This window comes from Phodopus roborovskii, unplaced genomic scaffold (genome assembly GCF_943737965.1).
Source record: "Phodopus roborovskii unplaced genomic scaffold, PHOROB, whole genome shotgun sequence".
Classification (NCBI taxonomy): domain Eukaryota; kingdom Metazoa; phylum Chordata; class Mammalia; order Rodentia; family Cricetidae; genus Phodopus; species Phodopus roborovskii.
The window spans coordinates 62,020-87,721 of NW_026126757.1; the positions used below are offsets into that span (position 1 = coordinate 62,020).

Below are 25,702 nucleotides of genomic sequence, written 5' to 3' on the forward strand. Positions count from 1 at the left end.
AATTCATTTTCCTCTAGATATATTTAACCTAGGAATGTATCTGAGCACTCTTGAAGTTGTGTAACATGTATCGATAATAAATAGATTTGCTTCCTGCTGTATAAAGTTTAGGTCAGGAGACAAAGTGTAAGGGGTGTGGGGTCTTTCTCTAATATCTACTCCTACACTAGTGAGCATGGAAGAGAGAGGTCACCAGTGGACTGTCCTCCTGAGACCTCCAGAAAGCCTTCAATTCTAGTTAGAGTTTCTTTTCTAAAATCACAAAGTGGGCAGGCAAGCAAGCAAATTTTTCTGAAGTGTACATGGCAGTAGCAGGTTGCTACGGGTGACAATCCATTCTTTCAGCTATTTCTCCAGGTTATTCCCTTCCTGGTAGCAAGTGAAGCCATGTTTGGCAAATAGGCAGTAAAGCAGTGTTTTAAGTAAGCCGCTAAATAAACCAATAATTCTGTAACTAATAATTGTTCTTTTCTATTTCAGTAGTTAACAAAATGGTCTGCATTGTACATGGAAGGTTCAATAATTTGTTCAAAGTCATGTGGCAAATGACTTTGTCTATCAAAGTAGTGTTGATACTGCCTCTGCTGTAAATAGTGGAATGTTTTGGCTTTTGCTTACATTTTATGTTCTTCAGAAAAGACATAATCAGGGGGCTTTCTGCTTAATTGTTATAAATGGTGTATTTCTCTTACTTAGGCCAAAACCACACTAAGAATATTTGAAATAAATAAAGAACGACTTAAAGGAGTAATAACAGATACCTTGAATGAAAATTCTCAACGTCAGGAAAGCGTGCGTCAGGTTTGTAGACTACAGATATTTTTTTTTTTAGATATGAATATAGCCTTTGATGTTGTGGGTACTCACAAATGAACCATGTGTGGAGTTGTGTAGTGAATGAGTAAGCTTATGAGAGCAGGAAGTCTCCCCTGCAGACTCCCATAAAGGATTTAAAAGTGTGTTCTTCCATCTGTCTTCTCCCCTGATAGAAGGCAGTCAGAATTTTTACTCTCACAGGAGACATCGGCTAACAGGATTCCTCACAATAAAGACTGCAGTAAGAGTTAACAGATTACCAATTGGGGTGCTAGAGGAGGGAGGAGTTCTTGGGTAATGTAAAGTGAAATCTTACCTTTTATCCTCACCCTCCTCTCTCCTAGATACTAACCCACACATGCTCTCGCTGCTGTTGTCATAAATCTGTTTGTCTTCCCAGGTCCCAGGCCCCTTCCCCTCTGTCTCTTTTCTTCCTTCCTTTCCCTCCCTTGCTGTCTCTCTTTTCCTTCCTTTCTATAGTGTGCATATTGAGATGGGGGTGTTTGTGGGGGTGTGGTGTGAGACTTTGACTGTGCACAGGTATGACATGGTGTTTGTCCTTACCTTTACTTTGTTACAGACATACTGTCCTTTTCCTCTTGTGGAAACGCTTTTACTATCTTCCCAAATTACATTTTCTTCTTACAGTATTATGGATCTCTGAATAGTAGTCTGTCTGACTTGACTATATATCCTGAGTTGCCCGACGTTTTATTTTACTACTTGGCTTCCTGTAATGGATATTTGTACTCTATCTCAATGGAAATGCCAATCACTCAACTACGTTGGCTAATTTGTTCATTTACAATTCTATTATTGTCATTATTGTTATTTTTTTTGAGAGTGTCTTGTATTGAAATTCAGGGTGACCTGGAACTTACTGAGGTACTCAGTCTCCTAATTGCTGGGTTCAAAGTTATGTGTGTGCCTACTGCCAGATTTTTCCTCTTCTATTTTTTATTTTAATTATATGCATGTGTGTAACTTGATTGTAGATATGTGCACACAAGTGCAGGTACCTTTGGAGGCCACAAGCATCAGATCCCCAACATGGTCTGTAAGGGGAACCAAATTCAGGTCTCGTGAAATAACCATAGATATTCTTGGACTCCTTCATTTTCTTCTGGGGGCCATTTTTCTTGGAATCTTAGATTCTCCTAGTCCAATAAGAATGTGTAATGAGTGGCAGTGGTGTCACATACCTATTTATCCCAGCACTGTGAACAGAAGCAGGTGGATTTCTGTGACTTTGAGCCCAGCCGGGTCTACAGAATGAGATGCTGGATAGCCAGAGGAACCATGTCTCCAAGAAGGAAAGAAGGGAGAAGGAAGGAAGGAAGGAAGGAAGAAAGGAAGGAAAGAGAAAGAGCAAAGAAAGAAAAAGAAAAATGTGTTCTATAGATCTACTGGGCATTTTTGTCCTGATACTACAGTTCACTCAGCAGCCAAGGATTCTTGTTTCCTTATCTTAAATGTTCTGTTTCCTGTTTCAAAAGAGAACATTTGTGATTAATTAACTTGTTTATCTTTCAGATAATAAGGTACAGTAGGTAATTTTAAAAGGCAATTGCATAGCTGTAAAGGTCTTATTTTTCCATTTTTAAAAAAGATTTTATTTTAAAATTAATTATTATTTTTTTTAATTTTGTGCATGTTATATTTGTGTGCATTTGTGTTCATGATTAAGGTGCTCTGAAAGGCCAGGGAAGGATGTTGAATCTCCTGTACTTGGAGTTATAAGTGGCTGTGATGAGCCCGATATAGGTGCTGGGAACTGAACTCAGGACCTCTTGGAGAACAGTGCATGGTATTAACCACTGAGAAATTGCTCTAACTCCTTGTTCTCTTTCATGTTTCTGATATTTCGATACTTATTTGCACTTCTTGGTGTTTTGATTCTGCTTTTGTTGTTGTTAGTGTGACAGGGTTTCTCTGTGTAATAGTCTTGGCTGTTCTGGAACTCACTATAATCTCATGCAGGTCTCAAACCAGGAGATCTTTCTGCTGTGCTGCATTTTTTTTTTTTTTAAATAAAATTTTGATATTGCTGCATTGTCTTCCCTTTCCATGTTTGGTTTTGAAACTTGAATGATGTGTTGATTATGGGACCTTCTTTGCTTGCTGCCCTTTTTTTTCTTCTCAAACATTATCTTTCTGTTGTCTCTGGCTCTCTGAGATTGTGTGATGATGTGTCACATAGGGTTTCATTAATATGTTGGATTCTTACATTCTGGAAACTCTTGAAACTGTGGGTTACTAGAACTATTTATTGTGACAATTTAAATTTTGTTTTTTTTCCTTTTTATTTAAATTTGAAAAAATGTTGTTTTACATGTCAATCCCAGTTCCCTCATGTTCCCATTCACCCCTATAACCCCCACCAAAACCCACCCTATCCCCTTTCTGCTTCTCAGGGAGGGTAAGGCCTTCTGTGACCAAATAGCAATCCAAGAAATATTGGAGAGACTAACTTTAAAGCCCTTCCATATAATGATATTGACGACTACCTGATTCGTTGAGTGTGTGTGTGTGTGTGTGTGTGTGTGTGTGTGTGTATTCATTTGTTCACGTGGATACATATGTGTAATTGTGTGTAGTGACTAGAGGCCTTAATAGTGTCAGGGATGGTCCAGTTTATTTTTTTAGAAAGAATCTCTCTAAGTAATTCTGTCTATCCTCGAGCTCCCTATGTAGATCAGGATGACTTTGATCTCACAGAATTCCCCCTGCATCTGCCTCCTGAGCACTGAGGTGAAAGGTGTGCATTGCTGTGCTGGACAACATGTCATCTCATTGAGCTGGTTGGCCTTAAATCCAATTAGAAAGTGGTTGCTTACTTTAATAACACTTATGCTACTGTGGTACCATAAGCCACATCTTGCTGCTGGGTTGTTATTTCAGCTTGTGTGCTTCACAGGTAGGTGACATTGATGAATATGTTTGGACTGCTGTATGCATAACACCTTACAGCACTTTGAAGCTTGCCAGTAGGGATGAAACATTCAGCTATATGTATGCATAAATGAAAAAAAAACGAGATGAGTGGCAGAAAATGTGATGTGTATATGCATGTTTGAGAGAAGACAGGTACAGGGAGGTAATAGGAGAGATATCAGGAGCATGTGTATACTTCTGTGTGTTGGTATGTGTGTATATGTTCAGGCATTTGTAGGGACTAGAGGAGGACATTAGATCATATAGAATTACAGGCACATGTGAGCTACTCAGTGCAGGTGCAGGGAATTGAGTGTGGGTCCTCTGCAAGAGCAGTATGTGCTTTTAACTACTCTACTGTCTCTCCAGTTCCCTAATTCTTCCCTTTTGGTTTCCATTCCTCCCTCTACTACTACTGCTTTCAATCATGAGCCTCTCTGGATTGTGTCAAGTCATCTTATTTTAGGATTTTCTAACTGGCTTATGTTTCTTCTATTGTCTGTGGATTCTTTGGTCTCACATGTGTTCCTTCTGTTTGTCCATTTTCTTTTGGGGTTGATGCCTTCTCCTTTCACATCTTTGTTCTATCATCTCAGGTTTTAGAAAACATTGTGGTGAGGACTCCTGTGTTGATTGTCCTTACTATAATAAAAACTGAGTCATCCTCACTTCAAAGTCCTACCATGTATACCAGGCTAAACTGGAACTCACAGTGCAGTTCAGGCTCAGATTATCTGCAGAATATATATATATATATATCAGATTTTATATATATATATATATATATATCAGAATATATATATATCAGAATATATATATATCAGAATATATATATATATATATATATATATATATATATATATATATATATATCTGGGCATTGGTGGCACATACCTTTTTTCCAACACCTGGGAGGCAGAGGCAGGTGTATCTCTGCTGTGAGTTCCAGGCCAGCCTGGTCTACAGAGTAGGTTCTAGGACAGGCTCCAAAGCAATACAGAGAAACTCTATTGGGAAAACAAAACAATCAAACAAAAGTAATGAGGTGTACCAGAGTATTTAGGGTACAAAGATAGAAAGAATTGACTAGATTTTTCATACAAGTATGTGTCAAAATTGTGTACTTGATTAAAATTTTCCTTGTAAATCAATTGAAGAATATTTCTTATTTTATAGTCTTCTGTTTGAAAGTTCTTTATAAAAAGGAACCACATCTGAGTCCCTATTTAAGTAGCAACCCTATCTTTTTTTAATATCATTTAATAACACATTTAGTATCTTTTAATGATATTGAAAAAATTCTTCTAAACATTGTGCTATCTTTCACATCGTTGTTATTGTTTTCCTGTCAGTATTTAGAAGAAGCTAAAGTCATGAAAGAACAAATGAATCAACTCAATAAACAGAAAATAGCAATCGAAGTATCCAACGTACAGGCAGAGCAACTCCTAAAGGTTAAGGAAAATCAGATCAAGGTAATGGCTTGTTGGGTTTAGTCACTAGTTGGTCACAATTTTATGCTTAATTGTAAATTCAAATAATTTTAACAGCTTTTATTTGCTATTGTGTCTTTTTGTTACATTTCAAATGCTTCTAGAACATACATAGATTTGTAATATATATGTTAACACTCCATGTCTTTGTTCACCAGTATTTTAGCCTAGTGTTCATGAATAAAGAAATAAAATAATGATTTTTACCTTTTTGTTATTTTATATAACCAATTCCATTTAAATGAAAACAAACATTAGACAATATTTGGGAATTTGGGCATCATTCTTTCCAAACTACTTCCTGCTGGTAAGGGGCTCTGACAAGGTAATTCCAAGAAGATGCAGAAATCCTGGCTGTAGTCTGTAAGGATGCTTTGTCCAGCTGTTTTGAATGTAGGATCACCTGGTACTCTGTTTCAGGCAGTCTGGCTTTATCAAACCACATTAGTCTGGAAGGAATCCACATCTTTTCATTTTCTGTGGAAACAAAAATAGAAATCCTTTTCCCCAGTAACTTGTCCTTGAGCTTAAATTTTGGAGTCAAAGCATTTTTTTAATTTAATTTATTATTTTACATGTCCATCCCAGTTCCCTCTCCCTCTCTGCCCTCTCACATGCACTCTATCCACCCTCCCCTCCTATCCCCTCACCCCAATTCCATATGTAGGGGAATGCCATCCAGTTGGGGTCATGTAGATCTGACAGGTCATGTGAAGTAGGGACTAGGGCTTCTCTCCTGTCTCTAGGTTAAGGCAGTTATCCCTCCATGGGGGATGTGTTCGCAAGGTCCTTTTGTGCACCAGGGATACATCCTGGCTCCACTGTCTGAGGTCCCTTAGACTGCTCAGTCCTTCTGGCTGAGAGGCATATTCAGGAGGGCCTGAGTCAGTCCCATGCTGGCTTCCCAGCTATCAGTCTGCTGGCCCATTAGCTCCTTCTTGTTCAGGTAAGCTGTCTCTATGTGTTTCTGCAGCCTGGTCTTGTCCTCTCCATCTGCATCCTGGTTCTACTTCGACTCAGTGTTTATGTATGGGTGTTTGCTCCTGTTTCCATCAGGCACAAGTTTAGTACTCCATGGATAAGTTTGTTGTTGATCTCACTCTTCGGGAAGGGCATTTATGATAGCCTTTCCACAGAAGCTCAGATTGTTAGTTGGCAGCAGTCTTGTAGCTCTCTAGACCTTTCTTTGTGTTCAATTTAACTTCAAACCATTATTGGCTCCATCTTTTATGTTCTCTCTCTCTCTCTCTCTCTCTCTCTCTCTGTCTCTCATCTTCTATTCCTAACCGGGCTCAATCTTTCTGGTCGCACATGTTTTCCTTTACTCCCCCTTGTTTTCTCCTACTTCTCTCTCCATTTGCTGCCCCCCCCCCACTTCAACTGAGCTCTGGGGGACTTGTCCCTTCCCAGTTCTGTGAGGGACTTTATATGAATCTCTTAGAATACACCTTCTATCCTAGTTCCTCTGGTGGTGTGAATTATAGGCTGGTGATCCTTTGATCTAGGTCTAAAATCCACATATGGGTGAGTACATACTGTGTTCCTCTTTTTGTGATTGGGTTACCTCATTCAGTATGGTTTTTTCAAGTGCCATCCACTTGCCTGCGAATTTCAAGATACCATTATTTTTTTTCTGCAGAGTAGTATTCCATTGTGTAGATGTGCCACTTCATTAACCATTCTTCAATTGAGGGGCATCTAGGCTGCTTCCAGGTTTTTGCTACTACAAATAGTGCTGCCGTGAACATAGTTGAACAGATGTCTTTTTTGCATGGATGTGGATTATTTGGGTATATGCCCAAGAGGGGGATTGCCGGGTCCTGTGGTAAACTAATTCCCATTTTCCTGAGGAACCGCCATACTGATCTCCAAAATGGCTGTATGAGTTTGCGTTCCCACCAGCAGTGGAGGAGTGTTCCCATTTCTCCACATCCTCTCCAACATGAGTCATCATTGGTGTTTCTAATTTATCCATTGTGGCAGGAGTAAGATGGTATGTCAAAGATGTTTTGATTTGAATTTCCCTGATAGCTAAGGATGTGGAGCATTTTCTTAAGTGTCTTTCAGCATTTTTGATTTCCTCTGTTGAGAATTCTTTCTTCATTCTGTAACCCATTTTTTAATAGGGTTATTTGGTGTTATGTTGACTAGTTTCTTGAGTTCTAAAATTTGCCCTTTGTCGGATACAGGATTGGTGAAAAATCTTTTCCCATTCTGTGGGCAGCCATTTGGTCTTGTCCACTGTGTCCTTTGCCTTACATAAGTTTCTAAGTTTGAAGAGGTCCCTTATTAATTGTTTTTCTCAGGGTCTGTGCCAATGGAGTTATGTTCAAGGATAGCTCCTACTTTCTCTTCTAAGAGGTTCAGTGTGGCTGGATTGAGGTCTTAGATCAATTTGGGCTTTAGTTTTGTGACAGACATGGGTCTATCTGCAGTCTTCTACACACCCTCATCCAATTGTGCCAGCACCATTTGTTGAAAATGCTGTCTGCACCCCATTGTATAATTTTAGCTGTTTTGTCGAAAATCAGGTGTTCATTAGGTGTGTGGGTTAATATCAGGATTTTCAATTCCATTCCATTGATCTGCCTGTCATTTTTATGCCAATAACAGGCTGTTGTCAGAACTATAGCTCTGTAGTAGAGTTAAAAATCAGGAATGATGATGCCTCCTGAAGATCTTATATTGTATATGGTTGTTTTGGCTATCCTGTGTCTTTTGTTTTTCCATATAAAGTTGATTATTATCATTTCAAGGTCAGTGAAGAATTGTGGGGGGGATATTAATGGGGATTACATTGAATCTGTAGATTGCTTTTGGTAAGATTGCCATTTTTACTATGTTTATCCTACCTGTTCAAGAGCATGGGAGATCTTTCAATTTTCTGGTGTCTTTCTTAATTTCTTTCTTTAGAGCCACTATGTTCTTGTTATATAGGTCTTTTATTTGTTTGGTAAGCATTACACCAAGATTCTTTATGTTGCTTGTGGCTATTGTAAAGGGTGATGCTTCTCAATTTCTTTCTCTGTCTCTTTGTCGTCTGAAAAAAAGTAGGGCTATTGTTATTTTTTTGAGTTTATCTTGTATACTGCTAATTTTCTGAAGGTGTTTATCAGCTGTAGGAGTTCCCTGGTAGAGTGTATTGGGTTGCTTATATAAACTATCATATCATCTCCAAATTGAGACAGTTTGAGTTCTTCCTTTTCAAATTGGATCCCGTTGGTCTGCTTTTGTTGTCTTATAGCATTAGCTAGAACATCTAGTACGATATTGAAGAGATATGGAGAGAGAGGGCAGCTTTGTCTTGTTCTTGATTTTATAGGAATTGGCTTAAGTTTCTCTCCATTCAGTTTGATGTTGGCAGTTGGTTTGCTGTATATGGTTCTTACTATGTTTAGGTATGTCCCTATTATCCCTGACCTCTCCAAGACCTTTATCATGAAAAGGTGTTGAATTTTGTAGAAAGAGTTTTCAGCATCTAGGGAGATAATCATATGGTTTTTCTTTTTCTGTTTGTTTATATGGTGGATCACCTTGATAGATTTTTGTATGATAAACCATCCTGCATTCCAGGGATGAAGCCTACTTGGTCACGGAGTATGATTTCTCTGATGTATTCTTGAATTCAGTTTGCCAGTATTTTTTTGAGTATTTTTGCATTGATGTTCATCAGGGATATTGGTCTGTAGTTTTCTTTCTTAGTTGTGACTTTGTGAGGCTTGGGTACCAAGGTTATTGTAGCCTCATAAACAGAGTTTGGCAATGAACCTTCTGTTTCTATTTTGTGGAATAGTTTGAGGAGTAGTGGTATTAGTTCTTCCTTTAGTGTTTGGTAGAATTCTGCACTGAATCCATCTGGCTCTGGACTTTTTTGGTTGGAAGGCTTTCGATGACTGCTTCTATTTCTTTGCAGGTTGTAGGTCTATTTAAGTTGTTTTTCTGTTCTTAATTTAATTTTGGTAAGTTATAATTATCCAGAAATTTGTCCATTTCCTTTGAATTTCAATTTTTGTGGAATGCAGATTTTCAAAGTATGACCTGAAAATTATCTGCATTTCCTCTGTTGTTATATTCCCCTTTTTGTTTCTGATTTTGTTAATTTGCATATTCTCTCTCTGCTTTTTCGTTAATTTAGATAAATGTTTGCTTTTTCGTTAATTTGGATAAAGGTTTGTCTATCTTGTTGATTTTCTCAGAAAACCAACTCTTCGTTGCATTGATTTTTTTTTGTATTGTTTTCCTGGTTTCTATTTTGTTGATTTCAGCCATCAAGTTGATTATTTCCTGGCATCTACTTCTACGGGTGAGTTCACTTCTCTCTGTTCTAAGGCTTACAGTTGCGCTGTTAATTCTCTTATGTGATTATCCTCTGTTTTCTTCATATGGGCACTTAGTGCAATGAACATCCCTCGTAGCAATGCTTTCAAGGTGTCCCATAAGTTCGGGTATGTTGTGTCCTCATTCTCGTTGAATATCATAAAGTCCTTAATTTTTTTGTTTATTTCCTCTTTGACCTAGGAGTGGTACAATTGCACATTGTTCAGTTTCCTTGAGTTTGCAGGTTTTCTGCTATTTGTGTTGTTGTTGAATTCCAATTTTAAAGCATGGTGGTCTGATAAGATACAGGGGACTATTCCTATTCTCTTGTATCTGTTGAGGTTTGTTATGTCACCTAGTATGTGGTCGATTTTAGAGAAGGTTCTATGTGGAGCAGAGAAGAAAGTATATTCTTTTTTCTTTGGATGGAATGTTCTATAGATGTCTGTTAATCCCAGTTGAGACATAACTTCTGTTAGTTCTTTTGTTTCTGTGTTGAGTTTCTGATTGGTGGTCCTGTCTAGTGTTGAGAGTGGTATATTGAAGTCTCCCACTGTAAGTGTGTGAGGTGTTATATGAAGTTTGAGTTTTAGTAGCGTTTCTTTTTCAAATGTTGGTGCCTTTGTATTATGGGCATAGATGTTCAGAACTGAGACTTTGTGTTGATGGATTTCCCCTACGATGAATACGAAATGACCGTCTTCATCTTGTTTGATTAATTTTGGTTTGAAGCCTAACTTGTTAGATATTAGGATAGCTATGCTTGCTTGCTTCTTGGTTCCATTTGATTGGAATATCTTTTCCCAACCCTTTACCCTGAGGTAATGTCTACCTTTGAATCTTAGATGTGTTTCTTGTATGCAGCAGAAGGATGGATTCTGTCTTCATATCAATTCTGTTAGCCTGTGTCTTTTTATTGGTGCGTTAAGGACATTAATGTTGAGCGTGAGTAAGGACCATTGATTGTTGATGCTTGCTTGATTTAGGTTTGTTGTTGGCAGTGGTATTTTGAATATATTAGTTCTTCTTTACCCTTTGTTTCTGGTGTAGTTGGATTATCTGTTGTCTACATTTTTGTGGGCGTAGTTACCTTCCTTGGGTTGGAGTTTACCTTCCAATAATTTCTGTATGGCTGGATTTGTGGATTCGTAGACAAGTTTTGGGAAAATCTCGTTTTGTCATTAAATATCTTGTTTTCTCCATCTATAGTGATTGAGAGTTTTGCTGGATATAGTAGCCAAGACTGGCATTCGTGTTATCTTAATATTAAAGAACATCTATCCAGGATCTTCTGGCCTTGAGGGTTTCCATGGAGAAGTCAGGTGTATTTTTGTTAGGTCTGCCTTTATATGTTACCTGTCCTTTTTCCTTCACTGCGCTTAATATTCTTTATTCTTTATGCTAGGTGTTTTGATTATTATATGTCAAGGGGTCTTTTTTCTTTGGTCCAGCCTATTTGGGGTTCGGTATGCTTCTTGTACTTTCATGGGCATGTCCTTCTTCAAATTTGGAAATTTTCCTCGATGATTTTGTTGAATATGCTTTCACCATCTTGAGCTGGGCTTCTTCACCTTACTCTATGCCTATTATTCTTAGGTTTGGTCTTTTCACGGTGTCCAACATTTCCTGTATGTTTTTTGTTAAGGATTTGTTGGATTTATGATTTTCATTGGTCGATGAATCTATTTCTTCTAGTTTATCTTCTGTACCTGAGATTCTCTGTTCCATCTCTCGAATTCTATTGGTTATGCTTGTGCCTGTAGTTCCTGATTTTTTGCCCAGTTTTTCTATTTCCAGCATTCCCTCAGTTTGTGTTGCCTTTATTTTCTCTATTTTAGTTTTCGGTCTTGAACCATTTCATTCACCTGCTTATTTTTTTTTTTTTTTTTTTTTTTTTTTTTTTGGCGGCTTTCAGTACTTTCTTTGCTTTCCTTAAGGAATTTGTTCATTTCTTCCACTTTTTGTTTGTTTTTTTTTCTCCATTTCCTTAAGGGATTTTTCTCACATCTTCTTTGAGGGCCTCTATCATTTTTATGACAGAAATTTTTAAGTCGTTCCCTTCTGCTTCCTCTGCTTTGTTGTTGTGTTCCATTCTAGTTGGTGTAGATTCCTTAGATTCTGGTGGTTTCATGCTTGTCTTTCTGTTGTTACGTGTTTTCTTGTATTGCCGTCTTCTCATAGCTTCTTCCAGTAGGTGTTGATGGGGTCTCCCCCTCTCTCTATGATACTTCCCCAGTGGGATTTTGTGGTCAGTGAGTCAATATCTATATCTCTGGGTAGTCCAAGCTCTATAGGAAGTCTCTCCACAGACAGGGACCCAGGGATGGGGTCAGGGCTGAGGATAATGTAGAAGATGCCACTAGCCAATGGCTCTAGTCAATGGCTGGGGGAGGAGGACAGAGGCTGAGCTGAAACTTGGGAAGTTTCTGCATGATAGTCTGATCTCACTGGAAACTGGGACTCTCCAGCTGAGGCCTCTTTCTTTAGCAGAGGCCCTGCTTTAGGGGTCAAGGATCTTGCCGGCGGCAGGAACTCAGAGTGGACTCTCAGATATAGGTGGATTTCAAAAAAAAAAAAAAAAAAAAAAAAAAAAAAAGAAATGAAAAAGAAAAAAAAAAAAAGAAATATCAACAGCAGCAGAAAAATCAGTTGATGGTCTTCCAGTACTCCTTCAAAATATTTTACAACGTGTCTTTGTTTGTCTCAGTTGGACTCTCCAGCTAGTTACTTCCTTGTATAAATCAAGAATCTGTAGTTTAATTTTTTGTGGGTATAATCATGTGAGTTTTTTGGCCCTCAGAAACCAGAAAGTTTGTAGTCCCTGCAGCTGAGGTTACAGGGAGTTGAGAAATGCTAGCTATGGGTAGTGAGATTGAATTTGGGCCTTTGTCAAGATAATATCTGCTCTTAACAGCTGAGCCATCTCTCCAGCCAGAGATGTTAATTTTTTAATTGGTGTGTATTTGTATGTGCCCATGTATAGGAATGTGCATTTGAGTGCAGTGCCAAAGATGTCTATGATCTTTTCATAGATTTGTATGAATCTTTTTTATAGCTTTTGTATGTCTCGGAGATAGATGAAACACCACACAACATTTATCCCATTCCATATGTTATTGGCCACTGCATGCTTCCCACAGAGGCCAGAAGAGACCACTGGATGTCCTGGAGCTGGAGTTACAAGTTACCCATCTGATGTGGGTGCTGGGAAAAGAGCTTAGATACTTTAGTAGAGTAACAAGTCCCAAATTGCTCAGCTATCTCTCCAGTCCAACTGTAAATTAGTAAAAAATATAAAGAATGTCAAAAGAAAGTATTTTAGGGACTGGGGAGATGGTTTAGTGGGTTAGTGCACTTGGTCTGCAAACATAAGGTCTTGAGTTTGATTTCTAAGCACCCACATAAGAAGAGCATGGCTGCCCATGCCTGAGAGCCCCGCACAGGGGACAGAGACAGTGGAGATTAGAGCCTGTTGAGCAGCCATGCTTTTGAGATAGTGGAGTTCTTATTCCATGAGAGGTCCTGTCTCCAGGCAGTAAGGTAGAGTATGATGGAAGAAGACACTTGCATCTTCTTGCCTCATGCTCTTGCAGCTGTATGTGCACCTGCATACCCATGTGTGTATGATACACACAAAAGAAAATATTTTATTGCTTTGTAGTTAACAAGAATGAACCATTATAAAACACTGTATTTGATTTTGTTTTCTCTTCTTTCTTTTCCTTTTTCTCTTCATCCTTCCTTCATTCCTTCCTTCCCTCACTACCTCCCCTTCCTCCATCCCTCCCTACCATAATATCCATAATATTTATTTTTGCATACAGTGTTTCAAGAGGTAGTTTTTTCTTACCAGAACTCACTTTATTATATCAGGCTGGCTCCCATCTCACATAGATCTGCCTGCCTATTCCTTCTGAGTGGTGGGGTAAAAGATGTACCATGTTCAGCAAGTTAGTTTTTCAGGATTAATAGTCCCTAAATGTGGAGTTAGAAGATAAAACCAACTGTTTACATATCTCAATTGCAGAGAGATACTTAGGGTACAAAAGGATTTATTCATGGGGATTGATTTAAAAAATTATAATATTTAAAAATTTACTTGTGTATGTATGTGTCAGGTATGTGCATTCCATGATGTGGGTATGGAGTTCAGAAGACAAATTTTGGGAGGCAATTTTCCTACCATGTGGGTTCTGGGGATTAAACTCAGATTATCAGTCTAAGTGGCAGATGCTTTTACCTGCCGAGCCATCTCATTGGCTCAGGATTGAATTTCAGATGAGTTAAGTTCTAAATTGTAAAGCTATTATCATGAGTCATTACCTTCTCTTTTTGTTTTCTCTTTTTACTCAATATCCAGTCTCTGATGGAGAGCCTGCTAAGGATGAAAGACTGGAATTCTGTGCTTGGGGAAGATGTAACTGATGATGGTAATCTGGATGTAGAAGTGAACAATGACTTAGAGAATAACGTGCACTGACTTGTGGCGACTGATTCCTTGTTTCCTCTTCATTCCACATGTGTATCGAGCTCCTCATATACTTAGACTTGGCACATTTTGTCTATCTTCATGAAATACCACACTCCCTTTCCACCTTATTTAGCTAGTCTTTCGTGTAAATCTTTCTTTACCTCTTCAGAGTTGTAGACTTATTCTCTTTTGTTCTTCTCTATAGCCTATATTTCTCCATTATAACAACACAGCTCTTAAGTTCCATAACAAAAGGGGAACTATAGTAAGGTATAGTAATATAAAATATTTGTATTTTTCATTTTTATTTTATAATAGAAGAAACATAAATTCTATTTATGTTTAATAGTACTTAACTTGGAGACATGGTTCATTAATAATTTTAGTGTTGAAGCCACGGTTGACTAATTAACCTGGATGCTGTAATGCCATAAGAATCTAAGCATAGTTAAGTCCATGGACACTGTTTAGGTAAATATTCAGTTCTTGTTGGGTCTCTGTACTACACTGTCTATCTTCCTGAGTATAGATCACTCTACCTTATATAAATTATTATTTTTATTTTAATTACTCTTTTTACTGAGACAACATCTTGCTGTAGGTCAAGCTGGCCTGGAATTCACTTTGGAGTCCAGGCTGGCCTTATACTCATGGGAATCCCCTTGTCTTAGCTGTGAAATGTTGGAATTAGAGTCAAGAGCAAGTAAGCTCAGCCTCAAATTATTTAATTTTGGCCAGAAGAGGGGTTGCAAGACTAGATAAAGAAGTAATGTATTCATTTGGATGTGTTCACTAAGTATGGTTTTATTTTTCACTGTAGGTAATCAGCCTAAGGGAGCTTTGAGGAAGCTAATATATGCTACTGAGGTTTGTATTAGTATGTAAAAATCTAGATGAGAAGGAGCAGGACCTACAGCAGACATGAAATCTGTGTGTCCTTAGTAACTAATTTAAAGATTGCTTTAATTTTTTGTATAAGGTTATATGATAAATGATTAGAATGTTCTTTTTCTTTTGATGTATTAATTTTCTGTGCATTGGTGGTTTGGCAGTATGCTTGTTTTTATGAGGGTTTGAGATTCCCTGGAACTGGAGCTACAGACAGTCGTGAGCTGCCATGTGCGTGTAGAGACTTAAATTCAGGTCCACTGGAAGAGCAGCCAGTGTACTATCTCTCCAGCCCCTAGGATTTCCTTATCAATTTCTTTTTTTATATCAACTTTAGAAATTTTTATAATTATAGTATTTAGAAATGTTCAAATTGTACACTCATTTCTTCCATTAAAGATATCTTCAGAATATTATTGTTTTATTTAATCATTCCCCATGTGCATTCTTTTCTTCTGGTTCCAATGGTTCTATATACTCTTTTGAGAAATAAATAATAGCTGTGTTTTCTTCTGGTTTATTCCCTCTGTCAGTTTTTAGTTAATCTGTGTAAAAAGTCCTGATTGTATAGGGTGAAGGCTGCTTTGGCAGCTGCACTGATGTCTTTATGTTGTCCATGATAACATCATCACAGGGAAAATAACTGCAGAACAGTAGTATGGGGTATATTGGGGATGTGTGTTTCTTTTGTGTAATTGATAATTGCTTTTCTTCTTCTTTTCCTTCTTTGAAGTTAAGTGCTTCGTTAAAAACCCTAGAAGGAGACAGAAACCAAATTTATACTCAGTTATCTGAAATAGATGCAACAAATGATGATCTTACAGGTAAGGGTTCTTGACGAGCATGTCTCCTTAAAGAGAATGAATTACTTCTGAGTTTTACTTTCAGTGGTAAACGTAGTCCATTTTCTCTTATATTTATGTAAATTATTAAAAGTATGTAAGAATGTGGAGTATGGTGCATCTTTGTTAGGGTTTCTATTGCTATGTAGAGACACCTTGACCATGGCAACTCTTATAAGGAAGACGTTCATTGGATCTGGCTTATAGTTCAGAGTTCTAGGGCCTGCAAATTATAAGTATACCATAAAGTAGTATTCCATAGTAATTGCACTGCAGAAGATCACACAGGCAGACATGGTGCTGGGGAAAGATCCAGGAGTTCTATATCTAGATCTGCAGGCAGCAGGAAGAATGCCACTGGGTCAGTCTTGAGCATCTGAAACCTCAAAGCTCACCCTCAGTGACAACTTCCTCCAACAAAGCAATACTTCCTAATAGTGTCACATCCTCTGAGCCTAGGGTGACATTTTCACTCAAGCCACCACAAGGAGTACAATGTTGGATATAGTTTTAGATGTTAAAAAGTTTTAAATTTAATTTTTTCCTTACATTTTTTAAAATTGAGAAAGTGATCTTCAGGACTTGAGCTTGTAATGTCTACTATTTTAATATATTCATATAATTTATTAGCATACACAAGAGTGGCTTTACACCTGTAAAAATAATTTTTTTTATGGAAAGCATTAAAAAAGTTTGCTGATTTTGTTCACATTGAAAAATAGATTTTGCCAGTTGTGTTTGTGCTGTAAAAAGTATATCACATCTCACTGTGTTAATGAAATAAATTCATATTTTTATATCTGAAAAGAATGGATGGACATATTCAAATGTCTGTGCTGGTTAACTCAGAATGGAACCACAGGCATCTTTTTTTTTTATTTCTCCTCATCTATATTTTCTTTTCAAAACAGGCTTTATTGATCCTGTTACACTTGCTTAAATGATGCAACATAAGACAAAAACTTCTGCTTGTAGAGCTTCATTTTTACCTGCCTGATGCTTTTCCTGCCTGTTTCTAACTCTACACCTATGATCACAGGCAAAGCCCCTTCACTGATTACACAGCTGAATATAAACATACCAGAAATCAACATCAACAAAATAATCCTCTCAATGAATACAAGAAACGTCAATATGTAGTCAACCATTGCCACGGCTGCCCAGAACTTCACATTTCTTCCTTTTCATTCTTAACTTATTCTATCTTCCAAACGATAGCCAGATCCATTTGAATCTTGACCTATGCTCTATACCAGACTTCATCGTTGTGAGGCCAGCTTCAGGGTACTTTATCTTCCTTATAACCTTCAAGACCAGGGTTGAGATCTGATGAGAAAAAGACCAAAAGGGTCTCAAAGGCCTTTAAGACTTTTAATGAGCAAAATGCTTAAAAAACATTGAACCATTGGATTAAATTGCCCTACTCACTGGTTATACTAATTGTATTGTTATTAGACCTGAAAAAAACATTAGTCTAATTAAAAAAATGCTGCTATCTGAGAATAGTAGTAACAGTGTGGAAGATACAGAGAGGAATAGGCACTCTGTTTTCAAGGCAGCTTTATCGAGGCATACATTAACGTACATGTATCTTAGTAGGAAGTACCAGTGTAGCAAGCAATTAGTTCACCAGTTATTCCATTGTTTACTCCTTCTCTTGGCCAGTCTTAATCCCCCCCACCAAATAATATGGGAGACTCTTGTGTGTGTAGAGCGTTCCTCCAAATCCACCTTTTCTTTTTCCATGGTGTTTTAAAAAATTATTTAATGTTTTTTATTTATTTACTTTATTGGGAGTTTGCTCACATATATGTCTGTGTGAGAGTGTCAGATCCTCTGGAACTGGAGTTACAGACAGTTTTGAGCTGCCCTGTGGGTGATCGGAATTGAGCCAAGGTTCTCTGGAAGAGCATTCATTGCTCTTAACTGCTGAGCCATGTCTCCAGCTCCAACATTCTTTCCTTAATGCGTCATAAAATTTTTCAATAATTAATTTTTAACATATGGGAGCATTTTTCTCTAACCATCTCTCATCTCCCATAGATTCTGGCCTTTTTGGTAATTTATAGTGTCCTTCCTTTAAATGCATGTTTCTATGTAACCCCAGGCTTCTTGAAGTCCTCACATTTCTACCTCACCTTCTCACATGTCTGCTTTATATAGGCTTAAAATTACTGCACCTGGCCTGTACAGTGCCCTATTATAGTGTCTGGGTTCAGTGCATAAAAGCCCCTTCTTCTGAGCCTGATGGTCTGAATTCAGTCTCCAGTGGAAGGAGAGAACAGACCCCTGCTAGTTGTCCTCTGACCTTTGCCCACCTGGGCATGCAGGCTGAGGTGAACACACACACACACACACACACACACACACACACACACAGACACACACACACACACACGTTTTTTTAATTGAGCTATACTTTTTCCCAGTCCCCTTCCCTCTGAGCCCCTGCCCTCCACGTCTCCCAAACACTTAGTTTTAAAAGTTTTAAAATGAGATAAAGTAAGACACTAGAAAAAAGAGCTTGAGTGTATAATGGTAAAATAATTTGTGTTGTTTTTTAAGGCTTCTTTGCATTAGTATCTTTATAAAGTAGGTGGGTTTTGAAGTCACAGTGATCTGACCAACTTTGTGTATCGTTAATATTTTTAATATGTTTTTAATTGTATGAAATTCCTTTAATTTCTTTATTAAGAACTGAAGAATTTCTTTAATTCCTTTAGTTTCTTTATGATTTTGTACCTTTGTCTAGAGCATATGCGAAGTCTCAAGTCTGAACAAGTGTCTTTGCAGTCAGGTAATACACAACTTGAAATCGAGAAACAGAAGCTTCAAAGGAAAATCACAGTGATGAGGGAGCTGTACCAAGACAATGAAAGGATGCTTCACAGGTGAGAGGTGTTTGGTAACTCCAGTGAATGGCAAGTGAAATGTCTTTAAATGCATGTTATGTATTAGAGGCTTTACACATTGATTATTGGATGTTATCAATTACATAGAATCATTCATGTTGTTTCTTTTTTTTTTAATTTGGTGTTTGTTTGTGTTTTCAAGACAGGATTTGTCTGTGTAGCTTTGCAGCCTATCCTGGAACTCACTCTGTAGACCAGGCTGGCCTTGAACTAAGAGAGATCCACCTGCCTTTGCTTCCTGACTGCTAGTTTTAAAGGAGTGCCCTACATCACCTGGCTACATCATTCATTTTTAAGAATGTTATTTTGTCTTGGACGATTTTCTTCATGAACAAAATGTAAATATGTTGGAATTCCCAAGCTACCTTTCTCAGTATCTGGTAACATTTATCAGATTATTGCCTTAAACTCATGCTGACATACAGGGTCCAGGAATCTGAGCGGTGTCTTTGGATGGAACTTCCTATTGTATATAAAACTGACTCCTTTCTTCTGCGCAAGTTAGTCTTGCTTAATATTCTTTGATGTAGTTACTAAATGGCAGTATCATTGTATTTGCGAACAGGGCAGCTGCTAGTCATCCTTCAGTGCCCCTTTTGTGTCCCATATTTGTTTGTCTTATCATCAAATTCTGTCAAATTTCTTAACCTTTAATCTGATGGCTTTTTATCATCTACCAATACTCTGGTTAAAGCCATCATTAGCAGTAGTTGGTTCATTACAGTAGCCCTATGAATGTCTTTATATCTTCCTACACTGTCTTTTCTCTGTAAACTCAGAATAACTCCTAAAACATAAATTGTGCATACTGTCACAGTCTTTCCTGCACCCCCCCCTCAAATGTTTTAAACAGACTTAAAACAAGATTCTCAGAAACAAGTTTACCATACCCACCTTGTGAGAAGCTATAGACTATTCTATGTCTCTTTTCTTTGTTGCTATCTATTGCCATTGGCTTTCTTCATTTTTGGTGTGCCCAGCACATCTGTATGGTAAGGTCTTTCATCTTTCAAGCTTTTTCTTTCCTTCTTTTTATTTTTTTCACTATGTGGTGTTCTATGTGCTTGCATTTTTGAATCTTTGTTTCATTCAGATGTGGGGTCCCGCTGTCATCTTAAAGAAGGCTTTCTCGGTACCCTAACTAAACCAATATCTCTTATTTTGTTCCGTTATTTCTCGTCACATCTTATTTTGTTCTCTAAATGTCCTCCGCTTCACATTAATTTAAACTCTGTAAGAAGTATGGTACTTTTATTTATATTCCCAGTGCCTAAACTGAAAGGAAAATAGTGGGTTTCCAATCAATATTTGTGCTCAATCAATTCTTCAATATCCTTGAAAGGATAATAATCAACTTTATACAGAAAAAGAAATAAAATCAGGATAGCTAAAACAATCCTGTACAATAAAGAAACTCCAGGAGGCATCACCATCCTCAACTTTAAGCTCTACAACAGACCTATAGTCCTGAAAACAGCCTGGTATTGGCACAAAAACAGACAAGGTCACCAATGAAATTAAATCAAATATTCTGCCATTAACCCACACAGCTACGGACACCTGATTTAGGACAAAACAGCTGAAAGTATATACCGTGAGGAGGAAAACATCTTCAACAAATGGTGCTGGCACAACTGGATGATGGTGGGTAAAAGACTGCAGATAGACCCATGTCTATCGCCATCCACAAAACTCAAGTCCAAGTGGATCAAAGACCTCATCATATGTCCTTCCACACTGAAACTCGTAGAACCTCATAGAAGAGAAAGTGGGAAGTACCCTTGAACAAACTGGTACAGAAGACTGCTTCCTGAACATAACTCTAGTAGCACAGACACTGAGATGTACAATTAATAAATGGGACCTCCCCAACTGAGAAGCTTCTATAAGGCAAAGGACACAGTTGACAAGACCAAACGGCAGCCCACAGAATGGGAAAATATCTTCACCGATCCTACATCTGACAGAGGGCTGATCTCCAAAATATACAAAGAACTCAAGAAACTAGTCAACAAAATACCAAATAACCCTATTAAAAATGGGGTCCAGACCTTAATAGAGAACTCTCAATAGAGGAAATTTAAAAGGCTGAAGGGCACTAAAGAATGTACTCACAGTCCTTAGCTATCAGGGAAATGCAAATAAAGGAACTTCGAGATACCATCTTACTGCTGCCAGATTGGCTAAAATTAGAAACACCAAGAACAACTTATGCTGGACAGGATGTGGAGAAAGGGGAACACTACTCCACTGTTGGTGAGAGTGCAAAGTTGTACAGTTATTTTGGAGATCATTAAGGCGGTTCCTCAGGAAAATGGGAATCAGTCTACCACAGGCCCCGGCAATCGCCATCTTAGGCATATACCCAACTGATCCACATCCATGCAACACAGATTTCTGTTCTACTATGTTCATAGAAGCATGGTTTGTAATCACAAGAATCTGGAAGCAACCAACATGCCCTTCAACTGAAGAATGGATAAAGAAGATATAGCACATTTACACAATGGAATACTACTCTGCCGGAAAAGAAAAGAATAGAATCTTGAAATTTGCAGTAAAGTGAATGGACCTTCAAGAAACTATCCTGAATGAGGTAACCCAGTCACAAAAAGAATAAAATTGTATGTACTCAATCATATATGTATTTTAGACTGAGCAAAGGATCACCAGCCTATAATTAACACTGCCAAAGAAATTAAGATGCAAAGAGGATTCTAAGAGATTCATATATGTTCCCTCACAGAAGGGGAAAGGGACAAGATCTCCTGAGCATATGGGGAGTGGTGGGGCAGTGAGTGGAGAGGGAGCTAGGAGGAAGAGAAGGGGAGGAGAGGAAAGCATGTGGGCCTAGGAAGATTGAGTCAGGGGAGGAATAGATGAGAAGAGAGAGGGAACATAATAGAGGGAGCAATTATATGTTTGAAGAGAAAAATGAACCTAGAGAAATATCCAGAGACCTTCAAGTCTCACTGCAAGTAACAATTTGAGCAACAGTGGAAGGGCTACCATAAATGCCCTTCCCTGATAATGAGATTGAGGACTGTCTTATCCACCATCATAGAGCTATCATCTAGCAGCAGATGGAAACAGAAGCAGACACCCACAAGTAACCACTGAGCAAAACAGGAATTCAGAAGCAGAGAGAGAGGACAAGACCAGGCTACAAATATACATTGAGACAGCCAACCTGAAAAAAGGAGGAGCTACTAGGCCCCCAGACTGATAGCTGGGATTCCAGCATTGGACTGACTCAGACTCCCTAAACATGGGTCTCTGCCGGAAGGCCTGGGAAGTCTAAGGGACCTTGACAGTGGAAACAGGATATGTACCTGGTGCACAAAAGGACTTTGGGTGCACATCCCCCATGGAGGGATACTCCCTTAACCTAGAGACAGGAGAGAAGGCCTAGTCCCTACTCCAAATGATGTGTCAGATTTAGATGACCCCTCCTGGAAGACATCACCCTACATGTGGAGTGGGGGTGGGAGAGGAGTGTGGTCGGGGGCATGGGGGTATGAACAGAGGGAAACAGGGAGGGAGGAAGGGGGAACTGGGATTAATATGTAAAATGAAAATAAATAAATAAAATTGTACTCAGTGTATTTAAATATTGATGGCAATATGAGACATTGCCCTGACATGTCCAGATAAGGCAGAGAAAAGACCCTTGTGATACCAATCTTGCAATTGCAGATTTCCTAATAAGAATTATAGTTTAGAGTTTTCATTATAAAACCAAGCACACTTTGACTTTTATTGCCCTTTGGAAGTCCCTTGTCTGTCCTATTCCTTCATACATTAAGTGTGCATGTATTTATGTATGTGTGTGTGCGATGTAAAGTCCATTGTTAAATTTGTTTGTAACCTTAAAGCCTGTTTTTTTTTCCCCCAGAGATTTGCTGGCCTTTGATTTGTAAACTGAGAATGATGAAGATTCTGAGAGGCCCAGTGTGAGAACTCCTGGTTGAGGGCTAACACAGCAATTTCTTTCAGTTCTCATTCTGTAAACAATTGTCTTCTCTGACTACCTCTTCTTTTTAGAATTGTTTATTTGGTGAGGTACCTGTTCACATAGAACCCAAGCATGTGCTTGAGTGCTGTCACGTGTTCTTGATGGTGAGAAGGCCATAATATACTTTGTGAAAAAAATGCCATGTATAAGATTAACTTTGTTTTGTCTTAACTTACAGTGCTGTTGGTTGGGAATTTACTTTAGGAAATACACAACTTATGTTAACCAAGATGTGTTTTATTTTGTTCGAGACTGTTTCATGTAGTCCATGCTGGCTTGACCCTGATTACAGTCAGCTGTGACTTTTAACTCCTGATCTTTCTGCTGTCACTTCCCAAGTGCTTGGAACAGATGTTTTCCACCATTGTAGATTTTATCTAGTTTTAAAAAATGATTTATTATGCTGGGCATGGATGGTGTACACGTTTAATCCCAGCACTCAGGAGGCAGAGGCTGCTGAATCTTTGTGAGTCTGGTCTACAAAGCTACATAGAGAAACCCCATCTTATCAACCAAAGCAAAATAAAGAAACAAAACTGTGATTTGCTCTTTTAAATTATGTATGATGTGTGTGAACCTGTAAAAATAAGTGCTGGTGCATGTAGAAGTCAGAAATGTTGGCCCTCCCTGGAATTGTAGATAACATGCTGTTATGAGTCACTGGATATGGGTCTTGGGAACTGAGCTCAGGTCCTCTGCAAGAGCAGGATGTACTCTTCTTAATGGCTGAACTATTGCTCCTGCCCATGGATATTTATTTTCATTTTATGTGTATGTGAGAGTTCCTGTATGTATGTCTATGCACAATGCCTGTGCCTGGTGCTCTCTAAGGCCCGAAGAAGGCATTGGATCTCTTGAAACTGAGTTACAAATGCTTGTGAGCTGCCATGTGGTTACTGATTACTGAACTTGTGTCCTCTGACAGAGCAGTTTGTGCACTCTTAGGTGTGAGCCATCTCTCCAGTCCCATGGCGAGTTTTAAATAAAATACACAGGATTCAAAGTTGTGTATTCTTTACATCATATGTTTCATGAAAAGTGATCAACAGAGAAGTAATCCTGTATTACCCCAGGAACCAGTGGCCCCAGTATTTGCTAATTTACCAGTTAATGGTTAATGAGTTAATGAAGTTAATGAATAATGCTTAAAAATTCAAAGGTGCAACACATTTTTTTTTGTCCATTTTCAAAGTAGTGGTGAAAATATGCATTGTGTTCTGTTTGTATGTGTTCACACTGCGATTTAATGTATTACTTTATTTTCTGTTGCTGTCCTGATCACACTGGTCATAATGAAAAGTCTAGGCACAACTGAAATTGAGGCCATGGAGGAGGACTGTTTATTGCGTTGCTTTCCATGGATTGATCAGCTTCCTTATATAACCCAGGGGTGGCACCACTTGCATTGGCTGGGGTCTCTCTTACATCAATTAGTCATGGAGAACATGCCCACAGGCTTGCCTCAAGCACGTCCTGGGGAGTTATTTTTCTCAGTAGAGATTCTCTTTTGCCATGTTTCTGTAGTTTGTGAGAAGTTGACAAAAAGCCCAATGAGTATGTCTATTTTGAATAGTATTATATATTCTGCTCTGAATCAACTTACAGATCAAGCTGAATTATGCCACAAGCTGTTCTTTAGGGTAGGACATAGAAACTTTGTAAAACTGTATAAATATCAGAATAAGTTCTTGCCTCTATAGGCTATACTTTTGGTTAACTTATTTTCTATATTGCTTTTTTTCATTCACGTTATTTTCTTGTTTTTTTTCATGACTGATACATTATGTTCAGCTCTTTAAGTTTAATATTGGGAAGAAGTGAAATATTTGAATCTAGAAGTTTAGTATACTGCTTTATATATGTGATTTCTCTTCGAAGTTCTATCAGTAGAGTTTAAATTTCAACATTTAGGTTGTATTAGTTACTTTTCTGTTGCTGTGATAAAATACAATGGCAGAAAAGAAAACAAACAAACAAACAAAAGCACCTAAATACCAAACTATTCAGGTCAAGGCAACTAGTAGATGGTAGAACTTGTTTTGGTGTACAGTTCCAAAGGGAGAGCCCATGATAGTGAGGGGAGCATGGGAGCATGTTCTTAGAGCAGGAAGAGGAGAGATCATAACCCCCTTAAAGTTGAAGAAGACGGATAAAACTAGAAGTAGGAAGAGGCCATATGCTCCCAAAGCCTGCTCCCGGTGACAATCATGTGTCATATAATAACATGGTGGTACAAAATGGACCACAAATAGGACAATGCCACCCATTGATTCTTTGCCATCTTTGTTTCTTTAAGTATACTCTGATGTCCACACAGTGATGAAATGCCTTGTTGCTTCATTTCTCAGAGACTTATTGTTACATGGTATCTGACTGCTTTCTCTGTACCTTGTTTTCATTTTTATGCAATGGAAATAATAGTTTTGTATGGCTGTTGACTAGTTTAATTGCCCACAGAAATGTCTCGTAACAGTTCTGGCACACAGTAACTGTTCAATAATTTACCTGTTACTCGTTAGTAAAAGAAAAAAAGTAGTGCAGGGTTAGTGCTAGTGCTGGGATTATTTATTCTCTTGTTCTTTTTTTTCCTTTTTAAAAGTTTAAATTAGAAACAATATTATTTTAGATATCAATCCCAGTTCTCTCTCCGTCCCATCTTCCCAAGACCCCATCACATCCTTCTTTTGCTGCATAGAAAGGGTGAGGCCTTCAATGGTGGATCATCAAAGTCTGTCACATCATTTGGGGCAAAGCCTAGGTCCTCCCCTTTGTGTCTAGGCTAAGAGACTATCCCTCTGTGGGGATTGGGCTCACTCTCTTATTATTTTTGACTACCAATTAAAAATATTGGGTCTACAAACTTTACTTCAAGCACTCAAGAAGCAAACACAGGTGGATCTATGTGAATTAGAGGCTAATCTGGTTTAAAATGTGATTTTCAGGTCTACATTATGAGACACTGTCATAAAAACCAAACAAAACAACACAAGCCATAGTTGTAGTTATTGGCCCTC

General features: G+C 38.1%; 1 protein-coding gene and 1 non-coding gene across 2 annotated transcripts in view; one reads left to right on the forward strand and one right to left on the reverse strand.

Moving 5' to 3' along the window:
* The window catches only part of LOC127214562 (melanoma inhibitory activity protein 2-like), a 29,608-nt gene extending 10,952 nt beyond the window's left edge, over positions 1–18,656 (forward strand). The window contains 7 exon segments of the mRNA XM_051174937.1: positions 697–801; positions 5,103–5,225; positions 13,921–14,031; positions 14,237–14,306; positions 14,852–14,898; positions 15,653–15,743; positions 18,514–18,656. Of these exon segments, the coding sequence (XP_051030894.1) occupies positions 697–801; positions 5,103–5,225; positions 13,921–14,031; positions 14,237–14,306; positions 14,852–14,898; positions 15,653–15,743; positions 18,514–18,656 (690 nt within the window).
* Positions 16,984–17,112, reverse strand: LOC127214563 (small nucleolar RNA SNORA61). Its single transcript, XR_007833862.1, has one exon. It is a non-coding gene; the product is annotated as a small nucleolar RNA SNORA61 (small nucleolar RNA).
* Positions 18,657–25,702: the final 7,046 nt, after the last annotated feature.